The sequence below is a fragment of the Chiloscyllium plagiosum genome, unplaced genomic scaffold (genome assembly GCF_037043375.1).
Source record: "Chiloscyllium plagiosum isolate Xiang-an unplaced genomic scaffold, Cpla_swu_hap1 HiC_scaffold_31, whole genome shotgun sequence".
In the NCBI taxonomy this organism is placed as follows: Eukaryota; Metazoa; Chordata; class Chondrichthyes; order Orectolobiformes; family Hemiscylliidae; genus Chiloscyllium; species Chiloscyllium plagiosum.
The window spans coordinates 41,726,362-41,751,227 of NW_028270169.1; the positions used below are offsets into that span (position 1 = coordinate 41,726,362).

Genomic DNA, 24,866 nt, shown 5'->3' on the forward strand with positions numbered 1-24,866 from the left:
ACTCACCTGTGACTATCAATGATATAAATATCTCAGCAAGAGGTCCAGCAATCACTTCCCTAGCTTCCCACAGAGTTCTAGGTTACACCTGATCGGGTCCTAGGGATTCATCCAGCACTTCCTCCTCTGTAATATGGACATTTTTCAAGATACCACCATCTAATTCCCTACATTCTATATCTTCCATCTTTTCCACAGTAAATACTGATGCAAAATACTCTTCTGCCATCTCATGTGGCTCCACTCAAAGGCCACCTTGCTGATCTTTGAGGGGCCCTATTCTCTCCCTTGTTACCCTTTTGTCCTTAATGTGTTTGTAAAAACCCTTTGGATTCTCCTTAATCCTATTTGCCAAAGCTATCTCATGTCCCCTTTTTGTTCTCCTGATCTCCCTCTTAAGTATACTCCTACTGCCTTTATACTCTAAGAATTCACTCGATCTATCCTGTCTATACCTGACATATGCTTCCTACGTTTTCTTAATCAAACCCTCAATTTCTTTAGTCACCCAGCATTCCCGACATATACCAGCATTTCCTTTCGCCCTAACAGGAATATACTTTCTCTAGACTCTCTATCTCATTTCTGAAGGCTTCCCATTTTCCAGCCATCCCTTTACCTGCGAACATCTGCCCCTAGTCAGCTTTTGAAAGTTCTTGCCCAATATCATCAAATTAGCCTTCCTCCAACTTAGAACTTCAACTTTTAGATCTGGTCTATCCTTTTCCATCACTCTTTTAAAACTAATAGAATTACAATGCTGGAGCAAAAGTGCTTTCCCACTGACACCTCAATCACCTGCCCTGCCTTATTTCCCAAGAGTAGGTCAAGTTTTGCACTTTCTCTCATCGGTGCATCCACATACTGAATCAAAACATTTTCTTGTACACACTGAACAAATCCCTCTCCATCTAAACCCTTAACACTATGGCAGTCCCAGTCTATGTTTGGAAAGTTAAAATCCCCTACCATAACCACCTATTATTCTTACAGATAATTGAGATCTCCTTACAAATTTGTTTCTCAATTTCCTGCTGACTATTAGGGGATGTATAATACAATCCCATTAGGATGATCATCCCTTTCTTATTTCTCAGTTCCACCCAAATAACTTCCCTGGATGTATTTCTGGGAATATCCTCCCTCAGCACAGCTGTAATGCTATCCCTTATCAAAAATGCCACTCCCCCTCCTCTCTTGCCTCCCTTTCTATCCTTCCTGTAGCATTTGTATCCTGGAACATTAAGCTGCCAGTCCTGTACATCCCTGAGCCACATTTCTGCAATTGTTATGATAACCCAGTCCCATGTTCCTAACCATGCCCTGAGTTCATCTGCCTTCCTTGTTTGGTCTCTTGCATTGAAATAAATGCAGTTTAATTTATCAGTCCTACCTTATTGTCTGCTTTGTCCCTGCCTGCCCTGACTGTGTTTGACTTCTTTTCCCAACTGTATCAGTCTCAGATTGATCTCTTCCCTCACGATTTCCCTAGGTCCCCTCCCCCCACCACCTTACTAGTTTAAATCCTCCTGAGCAGCTCTAGCAAATCTCCCTGCCAGTGTATTAGTCCCCTTCCAATTTGGGTGCAATCCGTCCTTCTTGTACAGGTCACTTCTATCCGAAAAGAGATTCCAATGATCCAAAAATGTGAATCCTTCTCCCATACACCAGCTCCTCAGCCATGCATTCATCTGCTTTATCCTCCTATTCCTGCCCTCATTAGCTCGTAGCACTGGGAGTAATCCAGGTATTACTATGCTTGATGACCTCCTTTTTAAATTCCTGCCTAACTCTCTGTAATCTCCCTTCAGAATCTCAACCTTTTCCCTTCCTATGTCATTGGTTCCGATGTGGACAATGACCTTCTGTTGGCCCCTCTTCCCCCTTGAGAACATTCTGCTCCCTCTCTGAGACATCCTTGATCCTGACACCAGGAAGGTAACACACCATTCTGAGTTTTTGCTGCTGGCCAATCTGTGCCTTGGACTAGGTTGTCCCCTAACACAATTGATCTCTTGGAACCCAACATACCCCTCATTGTATTAACGCCAGCCTTGATACCAGAAACTTGACTGTCCGTGCTACATTTCGCTGAGAATCCATCACCCCTCTACATTTTCCAAAACGGCATATTTGTTTGAAATGGGATAGCCACAGAAGACTCCTGTACTACCTACCTGTCTTACCTTTTACTGGAATTAACCTATCTATGTGACTGTATCTGCAACTTTTCTCCCTTCCTATAACTGCCATCCATCACACACCCTTGGTCTTGTAAATTCCTCTGACTGTCTCTCTAACTGATCCATTCGATCTGATAAGATTCGCAACCAACAGTATTTATTGCAGATATAATCCTTAGTAACCCGTAAACTCTCCCTAAGCTCCCACATTCGACAAGAAGAGCATATCACTCTCCTAAGGGCCATTTTTGCTGCTTTAAATCTACAGACCCAGAAAATAGCACTGTCTTATTCCTCTACAAAACACTACTCCAGATTAAATTAAACTTAAAAATATAAGCCATAAATTTTAATCAAGATATTTATCTCAATAAAACATAATCAAGAAAGAGCTCACTGTACTCACTACTGCAGACTTATTGTAAGGCCACACTTAAAATATTCACTTGTTTCTGTGCTGTGACCTCTCCCAGACAGGTTCCTCCATGATCAGTTGTGAATTTCACTGTTTGTTAGTTTTCCCAGATGCACTCTGATATCCAGCAATTCATGAATTCAAACAGCAAAGGCAGTAGCTGGCAGGTTGACTGCTCGCTTTCGCTCTGTCAATCATGTGCTGCCTTTGTCTATTTCTTTCCCTTGTAAAAGTGCTGTTGTTTTGACTTTTTTAACTCCAAAGTTCCAAACAATGCTACAGCATATAAAACAGTAATTGCTGCTCCTGGAATTTGAGGAAATCCCCTCCAACACCTAAAGTACCTCAAAAGGATCAACCTTTTACAGCTAGAAAGTTTTCCTGTCCTTCATCTTGGACTACCCAGAATGGAACACACTGGGCAGGCCAAGGAGAGGAGAGATCTAGTCCATCTCCACCCTTTCACCCCAAATCCCCTCCATTGCACCTGCCAGAGCACTCCAGTGTGTTTTGAAGGCTATCACAGGGCCAGAGACAATGGATAAGTGTACCCGTACCAACTTTACACTTGGGACATGTTGAAGATACCCCCGGTTTAAATTTTGACAAATGATGCAGAGTAAAGTGGACCCTGTGGAGAATTTTCAACTGTAAGGCATGGGTCCTATTGCAAATTGATATCTTTCTTGCATTTTCCCAAATATCGCCCCATGGCTCTGAGGAGACCTCAATGCCTAGAGCTCTCTCCCACTCTCTGCAGAGTCAGTCGAACTCGTCTGAGGGACCGCCCTCCCAAGTGCTGACGGACAGTGTACTCTTAGCACTGAGCATCCGCCCCTCTCTCTCTCTGTCGGATTTTTAGGGATCAGTCAAAAGTGTAGTTTTTTTTTAATAAAATCCCTAACTTGAAGAAAACAAAAGAGGTCCCAGTTAGATTGTTCGTATTTCTGTGTTAGCTGATCAAAGGACATCATTATGTCTCCCTCAATAAATCCCTCATGCAAGACCCATCCCTAGCTGCCCAATGTCTGAATCCTGAATCCATCATCCCCAATTGAAAATCCGGCATACCCACTATAGGTGTTTTTTTTAAAATAAAAAAATGTTTTGCTAATATTGCCTTCCCTCTGCTGAATTGCCCTCCATCCTTTTAACAGTATTGATAACTATTGGTTCTGGCAATATTCCTTAACTGTCCTCATTTTGTCCAAAAAACAGCAAGCTAGTAAGGGGGCACCTTGCCTGGGAGGTTTTGATATCTAACCATATTGAAAGAGGGTCCCCACAAGTTCAATCACTCACTTAAGATAAAAGTGAGCTTAGTTTTTAATGTCTGAGATTTCCGCCCCTCACCTCACACCCCCCCAAAGAAAAATATCTGGGCAATTAGATAAACTGTAGTTTAATAAGGGGCCGCTCACTATGCCAAATAAAAGAGCTGTGCCAGCCATGAGGTTTCCTGAACATTTGCTTATTGAAAATCAGGGGAAGCATCTGTATAGAGTACAACAAACGGGGGAGAATATTCATCTTAAGTGCTATCCGATCCAACCATGAGACCGGAAGCACCTCCCATCTTCAGAGGTCTTGTTTGATTTTTGTAGAATAATTGAACAAAATTAGCTTTAACGACTGATCAAGAACTGGAATAATGAATATGCCACTTAAATGGGAATTGAAATTTGCCCTCAAGACCTAGCACCTTCATAAGACCACCCATAGGCATAGTTTCTGCTTTTGCAAGATTAACCTTGTACCCCTGAAAAGGCGCCAAACATGCACTGTATCAGGCGAGGCACCGAAATTGCTGGGTTTGACAAAGAAATGAGGGCATCGTCCGCGTACAATGAAATCTTCTGTAAGTTTGACCTTTCTTCTGGAGCCGATCTATTAGCATCCCTACAAATGGCCTCCGCCGATAGTTCAATCACCAACATAAAAAGCAGTGGTGAAAGGGGACAGACCTGCTGGCTGCCACTAAAAATACTAAAATTGCTTGATCGTACCCCGTTGGTGATGACCGCAGTGAGAGGGTCGCTGTAGAGAACCTTTACCCACCTTATAAAAACTTCACCCAAGCCAAACAACTCCAGAGTGTAAAAAAGGTACAGCCACTCAACTCTGTCAAATGCTTTCTCTGCATCTAGAAAAATCACCAATCCCTGTATTGACTGTTGTTGACGTGTTTGAATTACATTAAGCAGCCTCCTAACATTATTGGAGGATCTGCGGCCCTTTATGAAACCCGTCTGGTCCATTTTAACAAGAGAAAGTAACACAGTCTCCAACCTTAACGCAAGTCGTGGAGAGGATCTTAAAGTCCACATTTAGAATGAAATGAGCCTGGAAGAAGCATAGTCCTCTGGGACCTTGCCTTTTTTAAGATTAAGTGAAATATTGGCTTCTCTTAGATGGTGGAAGACAATCATGGTTATATGCATCATTGAACATGTTGAGCATCGGGCCTGACACTCTATTTATAAATTCCTTATAGAATTTGCTGAGATGTCATCAGGCCTGAGTGCCTTTCCACTCTGAAGCTGCTTCACAGCCTCCTGTACCTCTTTCTCTGATAAGGGGCATTGAGAAAAGACTCTTGTTCAGGGGTCACGCCTGGGAGCTCCAGATCCTTCTTGGCCCACCCTCATCACAACTCTCAGATTGGTATAATTCAGAGTAAAATCTCTGGGATGCCACATTAATCTTTTGGAATCACATATTAGGTTCCCAGATCGTTCCCAAATAGCTGTAATGGCTTTTGGGGCACTCCTTTACCTGGTGCGATATGCTAGGTACTTGCCTGGCCTGTCACCATGCTCATATAATCTTCTTTGCTGTCTGCGTGAGCACAGAATTCAACGCAGACCGGAGCGCTGTAATCCTCTGGTGTTTGGCCAACGACGGCCTGTCAGAATGAGCCTTCTCGGCTGCCTTCAACCGTGTTTCAGGGAGACGTTGCAGCTCGCCATTCTGCTTCCTACTGGCAGAGTAGGAGATAGCTAACTCCCGGCATAGACTTCAGCAGTTTCCCAAAGGACGGATGAGCTCCTAACCGAGCCTGAGTTAATGTCTAGGAACACTCAATTCCCTAGGGGATTACTCCACAAACTTATTATCCTGGAGGAGAGAGGGATCCATTCGCCAGCACCTCAGGCCCCCAATAACATCCTTAATCTTAACCAACAGGTACACTGGAGCGTGATCGGAGATGGTAGTGTTACCAGTTGTGCAGATGCCACCAAATCCAGGCTTGCCGCAGGGATCAGAAAAATATCAATCCTGGTGTGACGTTGCCTCCGCCACTCCCTTGTCAGGTACACCCCCCCCCCCCCCCCCCCCCCCCCCCCACCCAACCAGCCCATCCCCTACTCCTGGCACCTTTCCCTGCCACCACAGGAAGTGCAAAATCAGCGCCCACACCACTCCCCTCATATCCGTCCAAGGCCCCAAGGGATCCTTTACATATCCATCAGAAATTCACCTGCATCTCTACCAATGTCATCTACTGCATCCATTGCACCCAGTGTGGTCTCTTCTACATCGGGGAGACAGGACACCTTCTTGCGGGACACCCACACCCACCAACCCCACTGCCCCGTGGCTGAACACTTTAACTCCCCCCTCCAACTCCGTCAAGGACATGCAGATCCTGGGCTTCCTCCACCACCAAACTGTTCCCACCCAAAGCCTGGAGGAGGAATGCCTCCTATTCTACCTTGGGATCCTGCAACTACACAGGATAAACATGGATTTCAACAGCTTCCTCATTTCCCTTCCTCCCCACATTATCCCAGTCCCAAGCCTCCAACTTGGCAGCGCCCTCTGGACCTGTCCATCACTTCCTCCCTCTGGCCTATCACCTCCCTCACCTTTTTATCTACCTACTGCTTACCAACTACCTCTCTCTTTTTTTTCCTCCCCCACCCCACCCCCATTTATCTCTCAGCCCCGACCCATAAGCCTCATTCCTGATGAAGGGCTTATGCCCAAAACCACGATTCTCCTGCTTCCTGACCTGCTGTGCTTTTCTAGCACAGCATTTGCAGTCCTTGCCTGATGTGACATCTGCGTGGGTGGGTAAAAAACGTAAAATCCCTGCCTGTAGGATGAAGACCCCTCCATACGTCCACCGATCCTAACTCCACTAATTGTTTAGTTAGTACAAATGGTATTGGGGGGCCTTTTGGGCAACCTGTCTACTGTGGGATCCCTGAGACAGTTAAAATCTACCCCTGTAATGATATGCCAGGACTCGAAACTGCGTTCTCTAAATTGATCATCTATCAGAAATTTGAGGGGATGGGCAATAGACATTTATAATACCATATTCTTCCCTGTTTCTCAGGGCTTTGAGGATTACAAACCTCCCGTGTGTGTCTTTAACGCACTCTAGTAACTTAAATGGGAGATTCCTCCTAACCAATATAGCCACATCCCTACCTCTGGTATTAAAAGATGAAAAGTAAACTTAATCAAAGCCATTCTGCTGTAGTTTCAAATGCTCCCTATCATCCAAGTGTGTCTCCTGTAATAAAGTAGGCATCTAGCCACCAAAAACACTTTCCCTCCTCCTAGCGAGAGCCGCAGTGCAAACACAAGCAGAAAAGAAAGAAAATACACCATGGAATGACAATGTGGACAAAGTAATTTTGACAAAAAAACTTAAGTACCCCACCCATCCTTCAGTATAACATAACTTAAAAATTGAAAGTACACCTCCCAACCGCCCCGAATGTGGTTTAGACCAGATTATTACCAATTTTAAAAAAAGGAAAAGAAAGTTCTGACTGGGCTTCCTCTTTTTTTTTAGAGGAAAAACAGAGACATAGCCAAACAACACTACTATTTGTACATACTAAATTGTTCAGATTGAGTTAATTTGTCCACAAAGTCTCTTGCCTTCTCCAATGTGTCAGAGACGTACAGATGCATCTAAGTTGACCAAAGCACAGCTGGATACCTCAGAGTACTGGATTTCAAGCTCCCTCCGTCTTCTCTTGATGTCGACATAGGATTTTCTTTTCTGGATCACTGCTGCTGAGAAGTCCTGGAAGAAAATGATCTTAGAGCCCTCGTAAACTAGGGCCTTTGGATCATTCCCCTGGATTCTGGAAACTTCCACGAGTCTCTCCTTTATCTCTGTAGTGATGAAACCGTCCCAAGAGGGGACGAGGACATTGACCCAGACCTGACTTCCGAGCTGTGACCTGGTAAGCCCTCTTGATCTTCAAGCCTCACATTCCAGCCTCCAAGTTAAGGAATTTCAGCAACCACTTCTCCGTTAAATTCCACCAGCTGCTCACCTTCCTTACCCTCCAGCAGACCGACAATACAAATGTTTTTTTTCTCCTGTCACTATTCTCGAGGTTATCAACCTGGTCAAGCAAATTACAGATCTGCGTCTCCAGGGCTTGGACCCTATCCTTGGAGGAACTGGTATCGGCTTCCACCGCTGCAACTGTGTTCTACCTCATCCGTGCTTTTTCCAGGTATCCTGGCTGCTGTTTGTGCTTCTGCAGCATGATCGAGATTGGGGCCAGCTTCTCTATCTGCTTGCCCAACATCATGTGAGATTTTGCGAGCTCCTTCACCTGGACCTGGTGAGAAAGAGAGTCCGAGGAGCCTATAGGCTGGGCCGCGGTCCCGGCCTCTGCCTTACCTTCTCCCTTCCTTCTTTGGCATCCCTGGACAGCAAAAACCGAGGTGAGTTGCTCTCTGACCGATTCCTGGGACTCCACGACCTTTCCAGAGTCCCAGGATATCGTGGTGGTCGGGGTAGGGTGGGTTAAGAATTAGTCCCGCTTGCAACATGTGGAGCTGTGCAACCTGACCTTCCTAGATCGCCACCATCTTGGATCCCTTTATCTTTATGTATTTTAAGACATTCAGCACCACCGTCTCCTAATATAGACATTTTTTTTCAAGATGTCGCTAATTATTTCCCCACATTCTGTATTTTCCGTATCATTCTCCACAATAAACACAGAGACAAAATACTCTATCTTCCCCCATTTCTTGTGATTCCACACAAAGGCAGTCTTGCTGGTCTTTTAGGCACCCTATACTCTCCCTAGTTACCCTTTTGTCCTAAATGTATTTGCAGAATGCCTTTGAATTCTCCTTCATCCTATTTGCAAAAGCTATCTCATGTGCCCTTTTTGCCCTATTGATTTCCCTCTTAAGTATAGTCCTCCTGCATTTATACTCTAAGAATTCATTTGATCCCTGCAGTCTATACCTGACATATGCTTCCTTCTTATTCTTGACCAAAACCTCAAGTTTTTCTAGTCATCCAGCATTCCCTACACCTACCAGCCTTGCCTTTCACCCTAACAGGAATATACTGTCTCTAGGCTCTTGTTATCTCATTTTTGAAAGCTTCCCATTTCAGAATTGAATTGAAAGGATGTTTTGTTCACCATAACCTGCTATGTGTTGGCATGCAAACATCCTGGTGCTCTCATTGTACATGGCTGGAAGTGATTGAAGTTGGAATCTTGTGGGCTCAGTGTTTGCCTCATGCTGTTTGACACCAGTGCAGAGTTTCCAATTAGCATCACTCCATTTGCAAATTGATAGGGCAAAAAGAAAATAATACTTTCCTTTTGATCAGTTCTGTCTTTGAATTGAACGGGGTATAGTGCTTGGTAGTACAATTGCTTCGGGCAAATCTGGCAGTAGTGAGTCAGGGTTAGTAGTTACACAGGAGTTAAAGTAGGCTTCTGATTTTCTTTCCTGGATTGCTTAAGCTTGACTTGGTTGAGTGTGGAATGATTCAGCAAAGGAATTGTGACTGAGTGATTTCAAATTTAACACTTGTGACTAGGGTAAGAAATCTTGGACCAATTCACTGTTGATAAGGAAGATGAGCTCTTCATAAAGTCACTAACAAATTCAAGAAGCCTTTCTTGGAAAATATTTACAGTAAACAATCAAGATTAGGCAAATTGTTAATAAAATAATTCAACAATGTTTTTCTCTTAGATGTAGACAAACTTGATGTATAAAAGAATGTGATTTTTCACTAGTTAGTTGGAGACCTTGGAAGATGGAGAAGCCAGATGATACTGCTCATTGATCATTCGTGGGGAGAATGAATAAAGTCAGTCTGTCAATGTCTTCATCCAAACTGTGTGTGTAGATTGAGGTTGTTATAACTTTACCATCAGCTTTCTGATGCTGCCTAATCTTGGTTTTATGACTTGGGGGTTTGTTAATGAAACAGCAGCACTGAGGATCCTAGCGGTCAGATTCAAACAGGGTTGGCTGAGGTAGACAACTCTAGAATGTATTCTAGGAGATTTCATTGCAACTTCCTTCTCTAATTACCTTGTACAATTAAGCAGCCATTTTCCCTTGTCACTACTTTTTAAAAAAAATTCCAAGAAAATGGGAGAAGAAACACTTTTATGGTAATTCCTGATTCCCATGATTCCACAGCTCCCCACCCACCCAAATCTCTCACCCTATTGCTCTCAGCAGTGTCCAAGATGGTCTTCCAATTCTTTAGCAGGTTAACCATCTTAGGCTACTTAGCAAATAGAAGATACAAGGGCACAAGGAACTGAACTGCCTGAGCTTCAAGTGCTAGACCTTAAAAGGCTACATGTGGCCAAGGTATGGCCAAATTCAACACCTGCAGTGAGTGGATTTGATAGGAGTAAGCTGCATTAGAGTCGAGGACAGGGGAAGCACAAGTGAGCGCCATGCAGGAAGGGGTCAGGTGAGGTTGTAAAAGATTTCAATTTGAATATGAAATTACATTATTCTTGTGCATCAAGTTCATGTTCAGGTTACTAACTTCTCCAAATTGGTTCCCCCTTGATGTCATAAGATAAATAGTCACAGAAATGCAGCTGATTTTTCTGAGCCGTTTGGTTAAAGGAAGTGGAGCTTAACTATTGGTTCCTCAGCCTCTGTCTGTGCATTGTGGGTTGCAAGAGGAAGTGGGCTTGCTTTTTCAGACATGATCAATTCTGGTGAGGATCGAAACTGCTAATTTTGGAGATGTGGTGTCAAAGCAGAGTGTAGAGTCCGCAAGCCGTGACTATTTCAGGATTTCTATTGCTGTGGAGCTGTTAGTATAGAGTTTTCGAAATCGCTCCAAGGTTGAAAACAGGGACTTGGAGTGGCATGACCTACAGTGAAAGAAAATGCTGACACGATGTTACAGAGTCCAAGCCTCAAATTATGGAATTAGGTGAGTAGTTGAGCTCCTAGTGTTACACTCTCTCATATCAGAAAACTAGTGATGGTGTACTTGGGATATGGCACAGCAGTTTCTGGGCTAGTCGTGACCGTTCCTGACATATCACAGCAGCTGTGGGAATTTAAATTTAATTACATAAATCTGAAGAACATGTCTCTTAATGATGATCATGAAATTATCATAGTCGTAAAAATCCCATTTGATTCACTAATGCTGTTGAAGAAGGAAATGTCAACATAACCCAGTCTGGCCTGTCTATGACCCCAGAACAACAGCAATGTAATTGTTAACCACCCTGTCAAATGTGCTGGTTTCTAGCTCACTTGTTTGGTCGGTGATTTGCTTAAAGGGCTATTAGGAATGGTCAGTAAATGCTGGCTTTGCCAGTGATGTCCATGTCCTGTGAATGAATGAAAGATATACTGAATGGCAAATGTCACAGACTTGGACCCAATTCCAACCCATCACCTCTTGGTAGAGGTCACTTCTGTTACTTCAATTGTTCTCCCGAGGGTGTCCCATTTCCTCTCGTCTTTTCCTATTTGATGTGTACTGTTGTTGTACTTTACCTTTTTAGAGAAATTGTGTAACAGGGGCTGAGACATTGGCTGCACTTGGAGGCTCTGAGCCATTGTCAGCAGTTGTCCAGCCAAGGTAGTGATTAAATTATTTCAAATACATTGGCACCAGAATTCTCTGAGAACTGCACTCGAGGAAATGTTTCAATGGTGCATGATGCTCAAGTTCTTCATTGCCACCAGTGACTGATCTGTGCCCAACAGTTCAATACCCCATACTTGCTCTATTACTTTATGGTAGCTAGGCTATTGTTAAAGGGCCAGAAACTTCATCTGAAGGCTTAAATCAAAAATAAAAATGACTTTAAATGAGTCAAGCTTCAGTGGAAGACTCATACAATCATAGTCATACTGTGTGAAAATGTGGTCCGTTTTAAATCTTTCCCCCTCGCCTTAAACCGGTGTCCTCTAGCTCCCCCCAGCCCCCCAATCCCTGGGCAAAATAACTTTGTTATTCACCGTATCCATGCCTCTCATGTGTCTCCCTGTTTTGGTGTCTGCTGGCAGGTAGGAGAGGAGAATCGGCCAGTGTCCCAGTCCTGACACTCCTAATCCTAGTGTCATGTGAAAATGTTGGTGTGAGTGGGTGGAAGGGAAGTTCAGGGGGTTTTCAAGATGGAGAAGTGGAAGTTGGACTCCTCATCATAGTTCCCTCAGAATGTCACAAGCCAAAACTGATCTTTTCTTGGAGAAAATTCTCATTGGTTAAAAGACAGTTACTAGGAGAATGTGCGGACTGCAGGTGCTGGCGATCAGTGTAGCGCTAGAAAAGCACAGCAGGTCAGGCAGCATCCGAGGAGCAGGAGAATCGACATTTTGGGCATAATCCCTTTAGAGTTACCTCAATTTTGTTTTGGTTAATGAATCAGATTTTATTTTTAGTTCATTTATTCAGGGCCTTGAGAAATCTTATGAAGTTTGATGGTTCTGTATCAATGAAGCATTGTGTATAGTTATCTCCACAATGGGCAGTGATCCAATGTATGGATCCTGTTTGCTTGGTGTAGGCAATAACTTTTAGAAATGTGATTTTTGATATATTTTTGTGTCAATATACATTACAGTAGTTGGAAGAAAAATATCTTCCCTTACAATATCGAAGTGAGTTCTGGACTGAAACCATCTTCATTTCTGTTTTTTTTTTAAAAGAAAAGAAAATCTAGACCTTGTGTTACCAACAGCACCTATGCTATTGCTGACTTTGGCATACTCAGGTTGTTTGTAACCTTGGCAAACTCCACTTTGGAACCTGTACGCTCTGTCTCAACCATCACTAATTCCATCTCTACCACATCAGCCTCATTTATGCCTTCTGCAGTTACACCCTAAAGTCGTGCCTTCTGTCACCTCCAATGCTTTCCTGCACATCCTACCCAATATGTATGAATCTCTGCAGTCCATAACTCCATAAGTGGATCGTGCTTTGTTAACCTGCATTCCACTTCATATAACCATATGATCAGACTTAAAACTTCATCCTTATGATTGAGTCTCTAGCTTCATCTAGCCTTAAGTTAACTTCCTTGCACTAGCCACTCCCCAGGTTTCACCTTGTGTGTACACTCCTCCAGCTTTAGCTACTTGGGCCCAGGACCCATGGCTTCCCTAAATGTTTCTGCCTCTTCCAGCATTATGATCCTGTTTTCCCTCCCTGTGTCCTTCTGTCATATTTATTTTGGCTCAGTTTCTGTTTCCTCGTTCAGCCAGTGCTTTGGGTCTTTTTAATATTCAGTTGAACTATAATGCAGTGTTTTAGTGTAATGCTATCACTCGCACTCATTGCATTAGTACATCTCTTGATGCAGTCTTTTTTTTAAAATAAACTGGAGTTGCACACTGTGATTGGTGGAAGATCTTATCAACTTTAGTCTTTAATACCACAAAAAACACCTCACAAATGAAATCGTCCACAGAGGCTTATTTGGAGCATCTCTGTCTTGCACTCTGCTAAGTCTTTTTAAGGGAGGCCCCACACTATCTACTCTCTTTGAGAAGGCTTGTCCAGCCCAGTTTCTGGTCTGAGAGCTTGTATTGCGTTTTTGTCCAAGACGACATGTCAGTCCTGAGGCCTGTGTGCTCTGCCTCTCCAGGTGTATAGGCTGTTTTGTGATGCATGATTGTGTAGCAGCATCATAAACTGCTTCATAGCTAGTATGTTCTCAAACTTGCTGTGCACTGTTTCTCAAAATAAACTTTCTTAAATCTCAAAAGAATCTGTGTAGAACCATACAGTCCAGTCAGGTAGTTGGGCTCATTCCTGAAGAAGGGCTTTTGCCTGAAATGTCAATTTTCATGCCCCTCGGATGCAGCCTGACCTGCTGTGCTTTTCCAGCACCACTCTCATCTTGACTCTAATTTCCAGCATCTGCTTTTGTCTAGTTGGCCTCAGAGTCCGGTCTGGTCTTCTGAATGCCACTTGGATTTAGATATTAACAATTTTGACGAGTTAAAGTTTGGTTTTGACTTGTATGTCTTTTAAAATACACTATATACAGAGCTGAGTTGAGGCTTTTTTTTTCTATATGAGCATTCATGTTTCTTCAGCATATCAACTCCGTTGGGTTTAGATTGTACAAAAGCTGCAGCTTCAGTGAGTGGGGTTCTTCGGTTTTTAGCCAATTATTTTCTGTTTCTGTCTTTAATTTGGAATCAGTTGCTGTCTATTGACTTGTTATCCTGTCACTTATTTTTCTTTTTTTAAAAAAAAGTTAGTGTGACAGGATCTCGAATGTTTGTTGCTCATTCTTAACTGCCTTGAAGATGACAGTCATTCAAAAAGGCAGCATCTTATGTTCTGTCTGGTGCAAGTACATTTGAAGTGCTGTTAGCATCGTAATTCCAGGACTTTGACTCAATGACAGTGAAGAAGTATCCATGTATACCCAAGTTAGGAAAGAGTGGTTTGGAGGAGAGCCTGCAGGTAATGATATTCCCATATAACTGCTGCTCTGTTCCTCCAAGCTTGAGATTGAAAGGTGCTGACCAAAGGATCTTGGTGAGTTGAAGCAGTGCATCTTGTAGATGGTACACACTGTGTGTCCTGATTTAAGCTGCTTCGCCATGCTCCTTGACATTCAATTCTAACTTAGAGGTACTTGTATTTTTAAAAAATCAAAATTTGTGCTTGCAAAATTCAGAACATGATGATCAGCATTAGATATGACTTTATGATTGGATAGCACTTGCTGAACACTCCTATGTGTGCTAAGGGCTGCACTAACAACCCAATCAGTCTTATTAGTCAAGCTTACAATGTAACTACATATATTCTGATGTAGGGCCTTTTAAGAGGAGCAGCCACACCCTCACTTGGAGACCCAACACACACCAGTCAGTTAGCTGATGCGGTGCCTCCTGCATATTAGAAATCAATGCCATCATGGCTCTGAGGTCCATGCAGTATGAAAGAAAACAAAGGGGAATGTAGGCCCTGCCTTCTGCAAATAACATCTCAGTACATTGTATCCTTTTCAATTAAATAAAACCTTTTAAAGGCCAGCTGCTTTCTGGTACATTCCTCTTTGCAATATCTTGGCCAATCAGCATCCACCTGCCAACCAATCAGATTTTCTTTTCCTCAGGCAGTATGAATTGTTGTTCCCTTTGAAACTTGGCATTCGTATATCCCAATGAGAGCAGGATGAAAAACTTCAAAAACATTTCTCTTTTCTTTTCCTCCCTCCCAGTAACAGTCCAGTTCTGTATTACGAAGCAATTGTCCATATTACAGAAAGCACAGGGCAAAAAGAGTTGTGCAGAATCTCACTGAAAACAGTTTTCCAGTCGCACAAATAACTCTTGACATTTACCCTTTGATTCCTGTCATTAAGCCAGTTTTTATCCAGTAAGCCACTCTGCTTTAGATTCCCTGGGGATCTCCCTGTTTAGACCAGCCTGCCATATTTGGACCATGTTAACCAAAAAAAACAAAGTTGGCCACATCAAATTCACAAACCTCATCAACCCTCCTGGTACCTCACAAGACTTTAGTGAAACTAATCAGACATGACCTTTCCATAACAAATCCAGGCAGTCTGATCCTGTTTAATCCAAGTGATTTATACTGTACATCAAATTTCTTCCTGTAATTTGTTCATGCTGACAGATTGGGTTGAGAAATGTGTAATTACTTGGATTATTCTTAATTTTTATTCATTTCTTTAAAAAAATAAATAGCTCTCCTCTAATGTGCATGTAGCCAGAAAGGATTGACTGCTCCCTATCAGTTCCCCTTTCAGAATGATTTTCAGTAACTCTGGGTGCTTACATAGTTGGCCAGCAAGTGCTGCTGACTGCAGACAGGAGGGAAAGGGTAATTTCTGTATTGACCTCAAAGATGGCAATTGGCCTAGCGGTCAGGGGTCAGAGCTGAGCTTTGTTCCACCTTTTGTTTCCCCTCCCTGGAACTCCCACTTCTGAAGCCTGTACGAATTTAGCCCTGAATAACATTGCTCCCTTTAACGTGACGTTAGGGCTGTCTGTCGTGTGAGAGGTAGAAGAATAGATGCTGCCACGGTGCAAACCTGAGCCTTGCTGTTTCCATTGCCTGAATCTCCCTGTGCTAATCCAGACCCTCTACTGCTCCCTGCGTGGGATCTTTGTACAAACTGCAGCTGTAGTCTGTGCTAGCAGACAGGAGGGGCAAGGTTAGATTGAAGGGGGCAGGGGGTGTCACCGTCTGTGTTAACAATAAAAATTCTTGGCTCTGATTACTGTGTCCAGTGTCATGGAACTGGAGGTAAACTTGGAAAAGAGTTTGTTTTCTTAAAAAAAAGTTTGGCATCTGATTTCAATCTGAAAATTCTGGATAATCTTCATTTTAAAAAAAAAACCTGTATCCAGTTCAAACTTCCACGTCAGTCTGTCATCAACTGTTCCCAGTTTAATAATTAGCTGTTAACTGCTTCTGGGACTTGTCCACCCTCCCTTTTCCCATGGAACAATGTTTGCAAATGCATTCCTTTCACATCAGTAACTTTTCCTGATTTCGTCACTCTGACTTGGATCACAGTATGTGCTAGAATGTCTGTCTGGCCAGATTTGTAGCTTTTGGAGGGATGCGCAGAGATGGGTACTAGTGTCAGTTCTTTACTTTGCTATTTGGTGCTTGAGATCTTTTTTGAGCTGTTCACAACAGTTTGGCTCTTACCCCCCCCCCCCCATCCATCTGATGTGGGCAATACATGACAAAGACTAAGCAGTGGGCGAGTGCCTCCACCATGCAACGCAGTGTGGATTTAAGCGAGTCGCTGTTCAGTGCGAGGTGCTTTTTATTTGTTTGTCCGAAAGTGGGTCTGTAATCGGCAGATCCGATTTTAGCCTGGGAGTAGGTGGCTGGTATTGAGCTCATGAGCTGGAGGGCAGGACTGCAGAGGCTCTGCCCGCTAACCTGCAGTCCTTTTGCTAATGACTTGGGTCTTGTTTATGCCCATTCCATCTGCAGCAGTGTCCTCCTCTGCTTAAAGTTTGTTCCCATTTTCAAAGAAAAATTCTATTCTAAAAATCTGAAGAGGAGGAATTTGCAGGGATGTGAAGTGAGTGGTGGTGTACAGTACAGATGGGATGGTTAGTAGGCCTTCCCCTCTGCTATAATGACTTTGTGATTATATTCCCTGTTTTTTTTTCCACCTGTATAGATGCTGTGAGTGTAACGTCTCACTCTCTCACTGGTATTATGAGAAGGAAGGCCGGCTGTACTGTAAGAAGGATTACTGGACCCGATTTGGGGAGCTGTGCCATGGCTGCTGTGAGCGTATCACCAAAGGGTTGATCATGGTAAGTGTTCATGCTGAGACTGAGCAGCACCAATTGGTTGTATGTGTTCTCTTGAAATTGAAAGGCTCTACACATTAACCAATCTGATCCTTTTTGCAGTCCTCTTACAAATCAGTCTCCAGATTTCCTAAAATAAGGCCATCTCATATGAATTTAAGGTTTGTGCATTGACAGATTTAACGGAATTTGTGCAGCCACCTTGGTACTATTCACAAGAACATGAATGTGTACTGCTGTAAGGTTGTAAAGCCGACTGAAATAAGTTTTTTTTTAATGTGGGGTTGGGGTGTGGAGTGCCCAGTGTCTTCACTCTGCAGAAAGTATCTACAACCACCCAGGTCCAGCAAAGTGAGTGAGTGAATGAGCTTGGGGCAAAGGATTATGTGAAATCCTCTTAAAATGTTGAAGAAATTGAATTCCAAGAACACAGGATCAAGGAACCAATTCCTAAAAAAAGGAGGATGCCAGGATAGGTTAGGTTTGAGGAAAAGGTGAAGAACTGTGTGGAATTCGGCCCAAAGTGGGGGATGAGTGGAAAATTAAAATAAAATGCTAGTTGAGATCATGGGCCTTTGGGATTGGTAGAATGAACCCAGCGTCTGCAACCTGTTTATAATTGGCAGCTGTGACAGGAAGATGTGTACCTTCTGCCCCATCAGCAACATCAGTGTCATGAGCCGCTCATCACCCTCGACAGTGCTATATGTCTGCTGCCTGTATCTGTTTGCACTGCATGTCTTTGCTGATTTATCTTCCAGGTGGCTGGAGAACACAAGTACCACCCTGAATGCTTTGTATGCCTAAAGTGTGGTGTATTTATTGGAGATGGAGACACGTATGCATTGGTAGAACGCTCCAAACTCTACTGGTAAGTACAGGATTTGGTGGTCGGACACTTTATACCTGAAACTCTGTCTGTTATGTTTGCTTTTTTTTATGATAATGGGGGTAAATGCTTTTGAATTTTATGATTATAAGAAGGTTACGTTTGACTGTAATAGAGCAGTATTCTGTTTGACACCAAAGAAGCATTAAAAACAGTCTCCTCTGGATTTTCAGTGTTAGAGGATGGCCACCTGTGCAGTACCAGCATTTGGCTGTCCAATTATTAAATAATTGCTGAGGTATTGAACACTTCCCTAATGGGCTAAAACGTGGCACTGTGTGGTTCCTATATATACAGAACAACGTCGATTGTCCGAACGAGACAGGTAACGTTTTTATGGGACCTTGAGATCTTGTTTGGATAATCTGAAACTCAGATAATTGACGTTTGGATCACCGAGGTTGTTCTGTATACTGGATTGTGTTAGCCATGTCTCTGTTTATGTGATTTATTCCAGGCCTTCGATCCATCACCTTTTAAAGGTCTTTACTCTGTGGTATTGACCATTCTTCAAAATACATGCTTCCTAAACTTGTATTTCCCTCACTGTGATTGAGTTTCAAGGTTTGAAAATTGTTGGGACTCCTCAGCAAGAACAGTGTGCAAGGACACTGTGCTGGGCTGGACCTGTTAGTGGGGAAGCATGGGTGTTAGAACTTGGAGCTTCACCGAAGCCATTGTTGTCTTGGGGCTAGAGACACGAAAATTTCAGCTTGCAACCCCACGTGGTGTTGTGACCTCCACTTTGGGAAGCCCTGTTCTAAAGATTCACTGTCTTACAGTTTGATTATTTTGAGTGGATTGGTGTGAGAAACAGCTGTGGGATAGTATGTGGTCCTTCGGCCATCATTAACAAGTTCTTTGATTTGATTTAAACAAATAGTTGGAGCTGTGCCAATTTTCTTCATCCTGCCCTCTTGCTAATCAAACACAGAAGACATCATAACTGTTCTGATCCCCTCCTTCCCTAATACTCTTTGCCCAGGGTGCTGAGATCATTGATTAGCAGTGTGGAGCAATAATGCTAATTTTTAATTTCCCTCCCCCTCTTCCTGACTAGATTGGTGTCTCAGCATAGATCAAGTACTGAACATAGACTGCTGCAAATTAGGCCGTTCAATCAAGAAGCTATATTAGCTGTGTCTCAGACACGACTTGTAATCTTTTGCTCTTGGTTTGGTAACTATCGAGATCGCTGTTTTACATTCACCTTGTTGTTTGTCTCTCCTGCAGTGGTTGCTGCTATTACCAGACGGTAGTTACGCCTGTAATTGAACAAATCCTCCCAGACTCTCCCTGCCCTCCGATCCCACACACTGTGACATTGGTTTCAATCCCAGCCTCCACTGAGGGAAAGCGAGGCTTCTCTGTGTCTATCGATCAGCCCTGCAGTCCCAGAAGTTCCTCTTCAGAGTATGTGCACACCGTACGGGTCAAAGAGTAAGTGAAAATTGTCACGATACAATATGATGTGGAGGAGCCGGTGTTGGACTGAGGTGGGCAAAGTTGAAAATCTCACAGCACCGGGTTATAGTCCAACAGGTCTCTCGCGCTCTCTCTCGATGATTTTATATTTGCACATACATTCTACTTTTGTTCAAAAAGCACACAACTTGCAGGCAGTCAATCCATATAACATTTTATAAGTTCTCACTTTGGAAATAGAACCAGTCTGACTCAAGATTACCATACAGACACACTCTAACCTCACACCTTTAATACATTGCCTGAGCTGAGATGTCATCCTTTTTAATAAAACCTTAAGTTATCTCGAGAAAGTGACTTAAAAGTTCTGGGGTTTACATGTTAAAAAAACTGAAACCAGCAACCCATTCTAAAAGCTGAAAGACTTTAACAGCAATCTAGGTTTGTTCAATATATCATTTCAATTGCATGACGCAGTGATCTTTTGCTATACATTCTATGTCTTATGATCCTGCTGCACAGCTACTTGATGAAGGAGCAGCACTCTGAAAGCTAGTGCTTCCAAATAAACCTGTTGGACTATAACCTGGTGCTGTGTGATTTTTTAACTCTGATATAACGGTGGCTCAGTAGTTAGCACTGCTGCCTCACAGTGCCAGAGACCCGGGTTCAATTCCCACCTCGGGCAACTGTCTGTGTGGAGTTTGCACATTCTCCCTGTGTCTGCGTGGGTTTCCTCCGAGTGCTCCGGTTTCCTCCCACAGTCCAAAGATGTGCAGGTTAGGTGAATTGGCCATGCTAAATTGCCCGTAGTGTTAGGTGGATTAGTCAGGGGTAAATATAGGGGGGTGGGTTTCACCTCGGAGGGTCGGTGTGGACTTGTTGGGCCGAAGGGCCTGTTTCCACACTGTAGGTAATCTAATCTTTGACAAATGCCTTGCCTTTTTTATTACTGTGTGCCTTGTGATGGATGAGGGCCATCTTGACAGTTCACAGCCATTCTACAGTTAGTGATATCCCCTACTTTATTGGAGGTAGAGCAGGTCATTCGGCTTCAGCCTGTTTCCATGCTGGTTTTATATTGGGATATGATCCCTGCCCCACTTTAACTGTGTAACTCCGGACCAATGAATGCTAATAGATGTTGGCCCAAGCAGTGAACAGATGACGGTGGCTCAGTTGTTAGCACTGTTGCCTCACAGCACCAGGGACCTGGATTCAATTCCAGCCACTGGCGACTGTCTGTGTGGAATATGCACGTGGGTTGCTGCATGGGTTTCCTCCAAGTGCTCTGCTTTCTTCCTAAAGATGTGCAGGTTGGGTGGATTGGCTATGCTACATTGCCTGTCGTGTCCATGGATGTATAGGCTTGGTGGGTTAGCCATGGGAAATGCAGGATTATGGAGATGGGGTGAGTCTGCGTGGGATGCTGTTCAAGGGGTTGGTGTGGACTCTGGGCCGAATGACTTGCTTCCACACTGTAGGGATTTAGTGAGGATATTGGTTCATGTAGGGCGTCACTATTGAGCCTAATGCCATCCTTTCTCAATGCCATGCATCCACTACGAGTTGGAGTGGCTGGACAGTGGTCCATCAATGGACCTTAACAGATCTCTGCCTTGCTGAGCCAGAGGTGTTGAATGTAGTTGTCCTGCAGTTTCTGATCTGTTGATGGGCTCCAGGCATTGCTTTATTATTGACTGATTTAGAGAGAGCCTGCCTTGAACCTGATATTAGCTGGAACATTTCACTCCTAATGGCTTCATCCAACAGGACTGAGACTCCAATGGTCACTTGTCACTGAGGAACCTTGCATTTGTGAAGTGAATACTAGCCCTACCAGGTCTGAGTAGTTTCAAATACAGAGCAGACAGTGGAGGCACTACAAGAGTTCAAAGTAGCAGCCTTCTGAGTTATTTGACAGGATTAACAGCTTGTATAAAGTTCAGATTGGATAAAGTTTTTCTCAAATAAAACGCCATTAATTTTTGTTAACAAATTGGGAACATATTCAAGTGTTTGTTTTGAATAATGTCAAACGTCTGGACATTGGAGAATGTTTGGCAGTGTTGCTGGTTCTGGGTGAGGCTGAATGTGGCTATGGTCCTTTGTCTGGCTACTGTAGGGATTGTTGTAATGATGGGATTTCATACACATCCTCAATGGTGTTTGGCACGAGTGAAGGGCAAGTGCAGTCTTTGGAATTTCTGGAGGTGGTGACAGAAATATTCCCCACCACTCTTGTTGTTTGTTTAATATGCAAAAGATGTGGATTAGGAGGGTTAGCAATCAAATTGTAATGTTTGTTTCATGCATCCTGATACTTGTTTATCTGTTTTTTAATTGCTTACTGAGTTTGCAGATTTCCCATAGGGATTAATCATTGGAGGTCTGTGCTCTCAATCCCAGCTGGCAAGCATTTTGATGCAAACTAACATCACTGCTAAAAATCATTGTTTAATCTTCCTCATGACTAAGTGACCTAACTACATCTTGAGACTATTGCACAGTTAATTGTTGAAATTTTCTTTAAATTAGTTGCTAATTGAATCCTGTCTCCAGCCAGGTCAGATTTTACATTCTAAAAATCACTAAAGATTGTCTAAAAGATTAACTAGGAGGGGCAAAGATAGATAGCGAGAGAAAAGTAATGAAATATAAAAACAGCAAGAATTTCTGTGGATTTTTGAAAAGGAAAAGTGTTAACAAAATGAGTGCTGGTCCTCTCGTGTTGGCAGCTTAGCCACACCACCTTCAGGGCAACTAGGGTCAGGCAAAAAAAAATGCAGGCCAGCCAGTGATGCCCATGTTCCTTGAGCAAATATAGAAAAGAAAGTAGACAGTAATGGAAAATAAAGAAAAACCTGAGGAAAAAAATGCTGAAATCTGAAACAAAAAAAAGAAATTACTGGAAAAGCTGAGCAGATCTGGCAGCATCTGCAGAGAGAAAGTAAAGTTAACCCTTCAGGTCCGGTGACCCTTCGAAATGATGGTAGCTCAGAAAAGTGTTGGTATTTATGCAGAAGATGGGGAGGGGGCAGGGGCTAGAGTAAATGTTCGGTGGAGATAGAGCTCAAAGAAATGGAGCAGTGGAAATATAAGAGTGTGAGTAAAGGTCAGCCTGGGAAAATGATTAGCTGCTAAGGGGGACCATTAGTTACCAACAATGGGGGTGTGATAGCCGTCCATGTGATAACAAGGCCTGGTGTGTGGAGGTGGGGGATGACATGAGTGAAGGTGCTCAAGTTCTAAAATTGTTGAACACTATATCGAGTCCAGAAGGGTGTAGAGTTCCCAAGCAGAAAATGTGTTGCTGAGTTTCGCTGGAACACTGCAGCAAGCCTGAGACACAGATGTTGTACAGGGGACCATCGGTGTATTGAAGTGACGGGCAGCTGGAAGCTCTGGGTCGTGTTTGTGGACAGAATGTAGCGTTCTCCAAAGCAGTCACCCAGTCTATACTTTGTCTCCCAAATATAGAGGAGACTACATTTGTGAGCACTGCTTCACCTGGAAGCTGTGTCTGAGGCCCTTGGATAGTGAGAAAGGAGGAAGTAAATAGACAGGTGTTACACCTTCTGTGGTTGCAGGGAAAAGTGGGGTGGGGGTGAGAGGTCCAAGTAGACAGCTCATAAAGAAGGAGAGGGGAATATGTCTGATGGTGGCATCTCACTGGAGATGGCGTAAACGGTGGCTAATGATCCTTTGGATGTAGATGCTGGTGGGATGGTTTGTGAGGACAAGGGGGACTCCTTGTAAAATAAGCAAAGGACAGTGAATTGAACATGTATTTTGCACTGGTCCCTTCTATAGAGGTTACAAGGAACGGCCCAGAATGTGCTGTAAATCAAATGGAGGGGAAGAAATATCAGAAGAAAATCGTTGGAGCTGCACAGGATATTGATGGACTTCACCAGGCGTCTTTTAGAAGAAGTGGCTACTGAGATATTTGTGGCATTGATTTGTAATTTTTTTTAAATCTTCTAGATTTGGGGAAGGTTCCAGTTTGAATGTAAATAGGAAATGTAACTCCTTTATCCTAAAAAGGACAGAGACACCGAGCGAGAGAGAGAGAGAGAGAGAGAGCAGGAAACTACAGGCCAGTTCACTCCTCTGTCACAGGAAGAATGTTGGTAGCTATAATTAAAGGTATTATTGTGGAGCACTTGAAAACATTCACGGTAACCAGGCAGATTCAGCACTGTTTGTGAAGGAGAAGTCAGGTTTAACCAATTTATTTGGAGTTCTTTTGAGGAAGCAGCATGTGCTATGGATAGGGGAATCTGTGGATGTACCGTACTTGGATTTCCAGAAGGCATTTGATAAGGTGTTGCAACAAAGTTATTGTAGGAAAATAAAGCTGCATGATGTAGAAATTAACATGCTGATATGGATAGAAAAGTGGCTGGCTAATAGGAATCTGAATAAACATTCATGTAAATGACTCTGAAGGGATGGAAGATACAAAAATACATAGGAAAGGAAGTTGTGAGGAAGACAGGTTAAGTGAGTGGACGCAGATCTTTCAAATGGAATATAGTGTGATTAAAATGTGAAACTGTCAATTTTTCTGCAGGCAGAATTAAACAAAGAAGTGCACTATCTAAATGGTGAGAGATTTTAGAGTGCTGAAATGCAGAGCAATCTGAGAGCCCAAGTACACGAATCACAAGATTAGTCTACAGGTACAGCAAGTAATTAGAAAAACTAAAATAATGTTATTGCTTATTGTGAGGGGAATAATTGAATATAAAAGTAGGGAGGTTATGCTTTAGATGGACTGGACACAGTTGAGACTGTGTGCCTGGAGTACTGTGCAAAATGTTTAGATTAGATTACTTTACGGTGTGGAAACAGGCCCTTCGGTCCAACAAGTCCATACCGACCCGCCGAAGCGCAACCCACCCATACCCCTACATTTACCCCTTACCAACACTACGGGCAATTTAGCATGGCCAATTCACCTGACCTGCACATCTTTGGACTTTGGGAGGAAACCGGAGCATTCGGAGGAAACCCACGCAGACACGGGGAGAATGTGCAAACTCCACACTTTAAGTCGCCTGAGGCGGGAAGGATAGAAATGCATTTGAGACGTTTCAGGGAAGGGTTACCAGACTAATACCAGAATGAAGGAGTTCTTTTATGAAGAAATGTTGGAGAGGCTAGGCTGTCTGGAGTTTAAAGAGTAAGATTGAAATGTACACGGTTCAGAGGGGCTTTGTCACAGCAGATGTTGGAAGAATGTCTCCTCCTGTAGTAGAATCTAGAACTGGGGGTCACTGATTTTAAAAATAAAGGGTTGTCTATTAATGAGAGATGGAACTTCTTTTTTATGTCTGGATCGTGAGTCTCTGGAACTCTTCTTCAAACAGTGGAAGTGAAGTCCTTGACT

The 24,866-nt window shown here is 43.2% G+C and overlaps 1 protein-coding gene across 2 annotated transcripts in view; it reads left to right on the forward strand.

The window, feature by feature from the left end:
- The window catches only part of LOC122564111 (LIM domain kinase 1), a 63,549-nt gene that overhangs the window by 8,732 nt on the left and 29,951 nt on the right, over nucleotides 1-24,866 (forward strand). The window contains exons 1-4 of one of the 2 annotated variants that reach the window (XM_043718682.2): nucleotides 10,666-10,798; nucleotides 17,022-17,160; nucleotides 17,919-18,028; nucleotides 19,280-19,486. In XM_043718682.2, coding sequence (XP_043574617.1) covers nucleotides 10,752-10,798; nucleotides 17,022-17,160; nucleotides 17,919-18,028; nucleotides 19,280-19,486 — 503 coding nt within the window. In that variant the 5' untranslated portion in view covers nucleotides 10,666-10,751. Of the gene's footprint in view, nucleotides 1-10,665; nucleotides 10,799-17,021; nucleotides 17,161-17,918; nucleotides 18,029-19,279; nucleotides 19,487-24,866 lie in introns of those variants that run through there. The other variant, XM_043718681.2, reaches the window with a different exon arrangement.